Source organism: Sturnus vulgaris, chromosome 3 (assembly GCF_052056855.1).
Source record: "Sturnus vulgaris isolate bStuVul1 chromosome 3, bStuVul1.hap1, whole genome shotgun sequence".
NCBI classification, from domain to species: domain Eukaryota; kingdom Metazoa; phylum Chordata; class Aves; order Passeriformes; family Sturnidae; genus Sturnus; species Sturnus vulgaris.
Genome location: NC_142245.1, coordinates 71723069 through 71731701, shown reverse-complemented (window position 1 = coordinate 71731701; position 8633 = coordinate 71723069). Strand labels below are relative to the sequence as shown.

Below are 8633 nucleotides of genomic sequence, written 5' to 3'. Positions count from 1 at the left end.
TGGACTGGATTTGCTATAATTTATTTCTAAAATAGTCTGAGCCCAACTCTACAACTGTTGTAGCTAAAACTGTGGTTAGTCAGGATGCTTTTAAGGGTTAGCTTTAAAAGTACCTTTGTCAAATCTGTTGTTCTAAGCCACAGACACCAAAGCCAATCATAGAGTATGTTGGATTGGCCTATATCCAAACTAACAACTTCAGAAATTCAAGTGCAGAATGAATAACTCTGTGTACTTCTTGGCATTTCCTGGAATTTTCTGAACTGTACAGTTTCATCTAGTTTGATCTAATTCCCTCTTGCATTATTGTTAATCAACAAAATATATTTTTAGAGGTAAGACATGATGTGGGTTTTTAATACCATTTTTAATACCAAGTAGGAATTAGAAATTTCATTCAATTATCCACCACTAATAGTAGTACAATTTAAATGATATTGTAGTTGTATCTCCTTAGTAGCTAACATTTAGCAGTTTGAGTGCACAGTAGCATAATGCTACATGACTATAGTAATTCACCTGTAACAGCAGGAAAACATGTGTCTCCCTTTTTTTCTTCAGAAGTAGTAATGTATCTACTTCATAGACAGATGTATTGTTTATTTTAATGCTTTATACATTAATTAGTTCTGTTTGGAGCCTAAAATAAACACACCTGAGAATAAAAATGCATTTCATGAGAACATTTCCTCTTAGAAGTTTCTCTTGCTTAATGGAGAATATTGCGATATGGAAGTAATTGTGGGATTATAAGCAAAGAGTTTGAAAGACTATTCCACTTGATTTACATTTTTGCCCACAACACTGTAGGGAACCAGTAGGTTTGGAGTCATTCCCAGTTTCTTCATGCTGGTTTTATAAAGCTTATTCTAACCAATATTGAGGCAATTCTCTTTAATAATTATTATAAGAAATAATTGTAGTAAATTCTGGAAGCCTTAGGTGAACACTGTTATTTGGAATAAACACTAAGTTATAGTACTGTAATTCAGATGTAAAATGAGGTATCCAGCCAATTTTTATGAAGGCGGGGTAAGATATTTTAGCAATAATAGTTCCTTTTACTTAAAACTCTTCATTTGTACATGGTGGAAAATCTGTACATCAAAGAAGTTACCAAGGAGTGTAAACACTTCATACATTTCATAAAAGGGCTCTTTGAAGCACAAAGGCTATCAAACCCAAGTTTTCCAGAACAGCTGCTATGTTGGACACCTTGATATTGGGGGGCTGACTTGAGACACATTTCAGGTGTTCAAAGGTACTAAATGATACCCTGGTATAATGTGTAATAGGATTTACATGGCATGATTTTAATCTATTTAATGGGAGCTTCTATTGGGAAGAAGTTGAGAAGAGTTAAACATGTAGTTCACTTTGTTGTTTATGAAATTTGGCTTTGATCAAATTAGCAGTCCAATTTCCAGTTTGTTTATTGTCTTTATTCTTTCACACCTTAACAGCCTCACCTTAGTTACACAGTGCTCACAAGGATGGATTTCTGCCTCTTGCCTTATATTCTACTGTGCCTGACCTGGGGAAAGGCCCTGTGTTGCTAGCAAAAGACTTTTAGTTTTCCATTTGTAGTTCCAGACTTACCTGCAAGAAAAAGATCTCCGATTTTATAAATTGTAAATTACATAATGAGTTACTACTTTTAGGTATCTAGAGCTAGAGCTGCTGAAGGACACTTTGGTGCTTTATTTAGTTTAACTAACTCCTAGGCATCTGTTCCCTAGACTGAGTTAAGACTGCAGGTGAGACCTAGGCTTCCTGCCTAGTACTGTGAGACAATCTATAACCTTCCTCTGCTGAGCACTTAGAGCCAGCTAAAATGAAAACACTGGGCACAGGAGCGTATGAGAAATTCTCGTATTATTCTTACTCTTGAGCTTCATAGAATCAGAATATCCTGAGGTGGAAGGGCAAAGTCCCAACTCCTGGCCCTACACAGGACACCCCAAGAGTCACAGCATGTGCCTGAGAGCATTGTCCAAATGCTTCTTGAACTCTGTCAGACCGGTGCTGCGACCACTTCCCTGGGGAACTGTTCCAGTGCCCAACCACCCTCTGGGTGAAAAGTCTTTTCCTGATATCCAGCCTAAACCTTTCCTGACACAACTTCATGCCATTCCCTTGGGTCCTGTCACTGGTCACCATAGAGAAGAGATTCTTTATCATTGTAAATTGCATTCAGAAATGAGAAAAGGAAAGGGGTTACATTTGTTAGTTGTGGCTTCTGATTAGGGGAGACTTAAAATTAACTCCAAGCCGTTCTCTTCCTTTCCAAAATGCTTTTGCAATTTATCGTTTATTACTTAATAGAAAAAGTACTTTCAAGTTCCTATCTCTTAGAACAAAACATACATATGTTTATTTTTGCTCTTTACTTTGAAAGAGATAGTTTTGATGAAACTTTACACTAAGATGATTTTCTGATGATACAGCTCTGATCCAGCCACAAGATTCAAAATCCTGAGAGCAAAGATATGAGGTTAACTCATATCAAACGTCCTCACTTTGTCTTGTACTGAAATACGAAGAGTTGCAAGTGCAATCATTTTTTTTTAATCCTATTTTTTGCATATAATTTTTTTTCTGGATGTCTTTCAGGTTCAGGAGAGTTTAAATATTTTCTCAGTTATTCATTATTGAATAATCCCTGCTCCTGCTTTTGGTGCTAGCTCTTTTCTGCTTTTCAAGTCCCTTTTTAGTACCATTTTACCACCAATAGCTCTAAAAATACATATTTAATATACCAACCTAGGAAGGTGAAGAATCAAGGATGCCGATATAAATCAATCTCTTTCTGCATAAAGGCACAGGTGATTTTTTCTCTCTAGCCATCCTTAATTTGGATCAGAAAACAGTAACCAGGTCTGTGAGAACCAACGTGTGTGGTATATTTTCTCCTACTGTTGCATATCTACGCTCTGGTATTGCACATTAATTAATACACGTAAGGCGTTTGCCCAACACTAACTTTGTAGGTCTTTGCAACATGTTCTCTGCTTCTGTAGAGCTGCTTACTGAAGGACTTACTGCCACCCTTCTGCAGTTCCTCCTCCTATCCTCTAATTGAGCCCCTTTCATAGTTCTTATTTGTCTGCCAAATGACTTATCAGTTGGAAACGCTTAAGTCTGATACTACTTCCTTTTTTTTTTTTCTGGTTTTTACCTGAGTACTGCCAGAAGAAAGAAGGGGTTAAAGCGTGGGAGGATTCCTAAGAAAAAGGGTTTGGTTAGTGGCACACAAGACTGCATCTCACACACGATAGTTTGTTTATTCTTCTGTTAACAGCAGAAAGAATTATCATCATCATCATGGTAAGGCAAACAGCACTCTCTTTTATTCCCTTTTTAAATCCCACCAGAAATCTTCATGGTAATACACAGTTATTTTTTTAAAATCATAAAAAAAATCAACTGATCTCCATTAGTTTTATAGAGCGTTTCTTTAACTGACAGATGCTCCTCTTGACAGAATGGGAGGGGGGAAATATTTTAGTTTATGGAAATAACTAGCTCTGGGGAAGAGGAGATGGGAGCAGACATGCCTTTTCTGACATGCCTGTTCTTATTTATTTCCCTCCTCTCCTAAATACTCATGTAAGGATCTGTTTCATTTTATTAATGCTTCTTTGTCTTTCCTGAGTTTCTTAGTAAGATTTCCATTCATGTGATTTGCTCCTTTCAGTTTTGCTGTTCTTTTCTAATACATCCAATATCTAAATCTTGGTGTTTGTCACCTAAGAAATAATATGGGATAAAATAACTTATATATACATCTGTGCTTCTTGAGCTGATTATTTCTTTTCCAAAAAAATCCATTAAACATGCAGGCTCGTTAGTCTCATTAATCTATACGCTGTTGCAAAAGAGTCAATTTTCAATGTACATTGGAAATAAAAATTTACTTTTACAGTGAAAAAAATAAATTGGAAGCAGACAGGTCCTGTTCTCTTGAAGATATGAATAGTTTCACTAAAATATCCTGACTTACTAGAAAATACAGTGTGTGTAAAAATATGACTATTAAGAAAACTTATGTTTGTTTCACTTCACTCTGCTCAAGTCTCACATTTATAGCCCCTTGCTTATTCAGTTAAGTTCCCGAATCTAAATAAATGCATTCCCTGCACAAATTGCTCAGATAAAGCTGAAATAGTTTAAAAGCCAGTTACCCTCTATCTTTATAGCAGGCAAAGAGCTGGAAGAGGCAGGGAGTGAATTCCATGCTAGGGTGGACTTATTAAATTTAAAGTGTGTTTTATTTTCTAACTCTGAAGAGGACACTGTCAGCCTGGGACATGGTATACTTGAAAGAAATGCTAAAAAAAGGTTTAAAGACTATATGCCAAACTCTTGGTATTTGGAAGAAGGCAGGCTGGAAGTTAAAATAACATGTCATATTTTCCTAATACCAACTCCTCCTTTGTGTCTTTGTAAAGGGTCAGCATAAACAATGAACAATGAGAATGGTGAATTTAAGTAATTAAAATCCATTTGATTGACAGCAAGGTCAGTTAAACTGTTTAAGTTTAGAGATCATTTAGGTTAACTTAAAATATAACTGTTTTTTTCCCTTCAGTGAATCACAACAAGAATTGACTCAGGTCAGATGTTTTGTTAAGTATATCTTTCCCCCGTTCTTTTAAAAGAAGAACATAAGCACCAAGCCTTTATTTCCATCTGCAGCTCACTCCTCTCTCTCTGCCAGTAGCTATGGCACTCACCTGTAGGAGAGCAGTATGGAAACTTCTCTCTGTGCGACTCGAAGATTCGAGTGGGTCTTGTGCTTCTCAGACTTTTCTCTCTCTTAGCTTTGATTTGAACATTGTTCCTTCCAGTTTTTCTGCAAATATTTTCACAGCACATTGAGCCAGCAATACTCCAGAGCAATTTTCAACCTCACAAAGCTCAGCACTTAGTGCAGGATATTTGAGTCTCAGTCTCTGCAGAATGCCAAAGCCTGGAGACTAATAGTTTATTTATTTAAATGTTTTTGGCTAAAGCTCTTTTTAGGATGTCATGTGACTGCTAGAACTTCAAGGCTTTCCGTTTCTCATGGTTGGGTGAATTACGGTAGTGTGATTTAAAGATACTTGACATTACTGGCTTTCCAGCATGAATTTGTAAGGGTCCTACACTATTAGAATTGTTGAAGATAGAAGGGTCTCAGAAGTTTTCATGTTACTTGAAATCCACTTATTTATGACCTTCTAATGAATGATAAATCTCAAACTTACTCTTCACTAAATATTGCTTTTTTCCCCCTCTGAAGATGAACGTATGCTGGAAAATAAATGTTTAAATTAAAGAACTGTCCACACTAGATATTACCATCTATTAGTTACCACAAAGTTGCTAATGACTAGTAAAAATACTGCTTTTTTTCTCTAATGTGTGCTCTAAGGAGTGTTTTCATTTATGTTCAGCTGACTCAGATGAACTCATCTAAGAAAATAACATCCAACTGATCCCTCAAGATACATCCAGAAGTTTTGATTCAACAGAACATAGTAGCTTATGGTCTCTTTTCACTGGAGACCAGCAAAGCACATGTTTAATTGCACTGTTAAATTAGGGGTTTGGCTGTGGCAACTTACATTAGCTAATGAGAAAAAAAAACCCAGCCAAAAACAGAGGAAATATTTTAATGCTAGCATAAACACGTATGAGTATAAATACAAACAAGATTTACATTCCTTGGTTAAGAAGGCAGCAGCATTTTGCTTTCAGATTAGAACACAGCTTTCAAGGTTCATGCAGAGTGCTTGAAATGGCTTCCTGCACACTGTCCAAGGAACGGACGGGCAGGTTCTCTAGATTTTTCAGTTGCCAATGCCTTTGATCAGGTATTTCTCAAGCAGCAACTGTGTTAAGAGTAAGAATGCTCGAGTATAAACACATTGAAGAAGCCTGATGTGCAGAGCAAGAGTACTTCTTGCCTTCTGAAATCAACATTTCCGTGCAGTGCTCTGGAAGTCAAGCATTCTCGTGCTGTGTCCTGGCAGGCTGGGTACCACTTGAGAGTCCCTTGAGAAGTTCAATCTCTGTGCCCTCTTGCACTGGCAATACTGGCTCACCTACATTTATCTGACTTAAAATACAAGCTCTTCAGGGCAAGTACCTGGTCTTTTATGTGTTTTGAAAGAGCTGTATATAATTAAGGTACTTTGTATGAAGAAATTACTTCAAAACAGTTTACACAGGGCAGCTATTTCAAGATCAAGGAAAAATCTTTAGCCTTGTTCCCTGAGGAAACAAGGCTTATGTGACTGGACTGGCTGGCTGTCCCTCCTCACTTCCATTCAACACCTTTTGAACTTGTTGGTTGTAGTTTAAACTACATTTGAAAGGGGGAGACGTCTCAATGATAATTAAGTTCCCATGGGCTTTATGAAAATCAGTGGCTGGGAAGAGAGAAATCCAGATCCCCAGTTCAAATAACTTATTTTTCCAGGTGTAATCTTGCAAACTAAAAATTTGACAGCAAGTGTAATAAGGACGGTCAGGTTGATAATGTCCCAACTACTTTAGAAGACTGACAGCTACTTCCATCCAAATATTAATATGTTGGTTGACACCATAATAAAGTTAAATTTCCCCTGTTGTGGTGTTTCAACAGTTTTTAGTATGAACAATATAGTCATCTTCCTCACACTTGTATTATTACGAATTTTCAGAGAAATCAGTATCATTCCTTGCATTAAGTGTAAAAATTCTGTATTTTTGCTTATTTTAGCTAGCAATGTTCATTATTGTCATCTTATCCTTTCCCTATAATTAATTAGTACTGGCAATTCATACATAGAATAAGATATTAGTAATTGGACTGCATTACTCATGATTGTTCCATCTGATAGGGAAATTTATAATTGGTTTTGTTATCAGTAAAGCACTTTATGTGTCTGAGCTGTATGAACTTAATGCAGCCCTTAATATTGCTCTTAATTGTTTTGGTTCTACTGGTTGAAAAAAGTCCTCAAAGGGAGGAGGAAAAGACAGGCATCAACTTTCTCATTTATTTCACTGTCTAATAAAACCTAAACCCCAACAATACAAAAACTTTAGCTTAAGGTAATGGCCATAGATTTGAAGCCACTGGTGGAAGATCACTGTGTGAGGGCACAGGTCGTGGTTGGTAGTACAGCTGCTTATCAGTTGAATGAGTGACGTTGGTTAAGAGAGGTAGGCAAAGACAAGGGTTCCGTGATTTCTGTTAGATTGCAGTATAAGTCATCTCTCTCTCTTCCCTAGTTTAGGCTCTGTGTTTTTGATGGTTTTTTGGTACTTTCCGTTTGCTGCTGCACATTCTCTGGCATTAAGTAGGTTCTGTGTGGCTCTCCTGAGCCAAGACCGTGTAGGCTGTTGATTAAGAAAAAATAACTAACTTAACACTTTTCCAGCTAGAGGAGGAAGTGACTCCATAAAAAAAAAAGGCCCTTATTTTCTTCAATAGCCGAAGGGCCAGACACACCGCAGGCCGGGCACCGCGGGCAGCTGCAGGCGGGCTGACCTGGTGTCTCCCCCGCCTCCGCGCAGGGCCCTCAGACGCTCCGAAGTGAGACTTGCGTGGTCCTTCCTGTTGAAGCTGTTCCTCTTCATATAAGTCATTAAGCGTTAATTAGAAGAGGACTAGTTGAGCATTCATTAAACATTAAATACTAATTGAGCGCCCGGGGAGAGCGCCGGCACCATTCGGCCGCGGAGTCATTCTCACGCCGGCCCGGCCGGGGGCAGGGGGGGAGCCCCGGCCGCCTGCAGCCGTGTCCCGGCCCGGGGCGGCCGGGCAGGGCAGGCACAGACGGCAACCAGCCGCGCCCGCCGGGGCGAGGTGGAAGATGCGGGTTCATCTCCCCGCAGGGCTTTGAACCCAGATGTCCCACGGGGGGCCCCGGCGGCCGAGCGATGCCGGCCCCCGCACACTTTCCGGGGTCGGGGAAATGCCACGCCTGCTCCCCGCACCTTCGAGCGGCCGGCACCGGGGGATGGTCGGGTCACGGCCGCTCCACTGCCCCCGCAGCCGTCGTGCCGGGCGGGAATGAGCCGGTGCCCCTGCACTGCGCTGCCCCTGTCCCGGCCCGGGCGCCGCCTCACGCCGCGCAGCCCGCCCTGCAGCCCGCCGGGGCGGCGGCGGCGCGATCCGCCCGCCTCCAACCCCCGGTGCTTTTCTCTCAACATCAAAGGGCGTCGGTTTTGCCCGGGGCGGCGTTTTGCCCTCAATAACAAGGCGGCAGCCGCAGCGCGGGCTGCTGGGGCAGGTACGGGGCGCGGCGCCCACTCGCGCCCCGCCACCCCCTCCACGGCCTCGCCCGTGGCCGGGGGCGCCCGCGCTTCCCGCTGCCCCGCGGCCCTCGCTGGGGGCCGGTCCAGCGCTGCTGCCGCGCCTCCCTCCGCGGCCGGGAGGGGCGGCCCGGCCAGGTAGAGCCGCTGCCCGCGGCGGGGCGGTGGCTCGGGGCGGGCTGCGGGGGCGGGCCCAGGCGGAGCGCACAGACGGCCGGCGCCGGGGCACCGCGCGGGTAGCGGCGGGAGCGTGGGGCGGCTTCGCGCGGGGGCCGCCGAGCCGAGCCGGGCGGTGAGTGTCGGGCGCTCGGCGGGGTGGGGAGGTGAAGTGAGGCGAGGATGCG

At 42.0% G+C, this 8633-nt stretch overlaps 1 protein-coding gene across 3 annotated transcripts in view; it reads right to left on the bottom strand.

The window, feature by feature from the left end:
* The window catches only part of LOC148224414 (uncharacterized), a 35071-nt gene extending 27655 nt beyond the window's left edge, over nucleotides 1–7416 (bottom strand). For all 3 annotated transcript variants that reach the window (XR_015802537.1, XR_015802538.1, XM_088161953.1), the window contains exon 1: nucleotides 4737–7416. Coding sequence is in view for 1 of the 3 variants with exons in the window: in XM_088161953.1 (XP_088018079.1) it covers nucleotides 4737–4878 (142 nt within the window). In the remaining 2 variants the exon portion in view is untranslated. The remainder of the gene's footprint in view (nucleotides 1–4736) is intronic.
* Between the last annotated feature and the right edge of the window lie 1217 nt (nucleotides 7417–8633).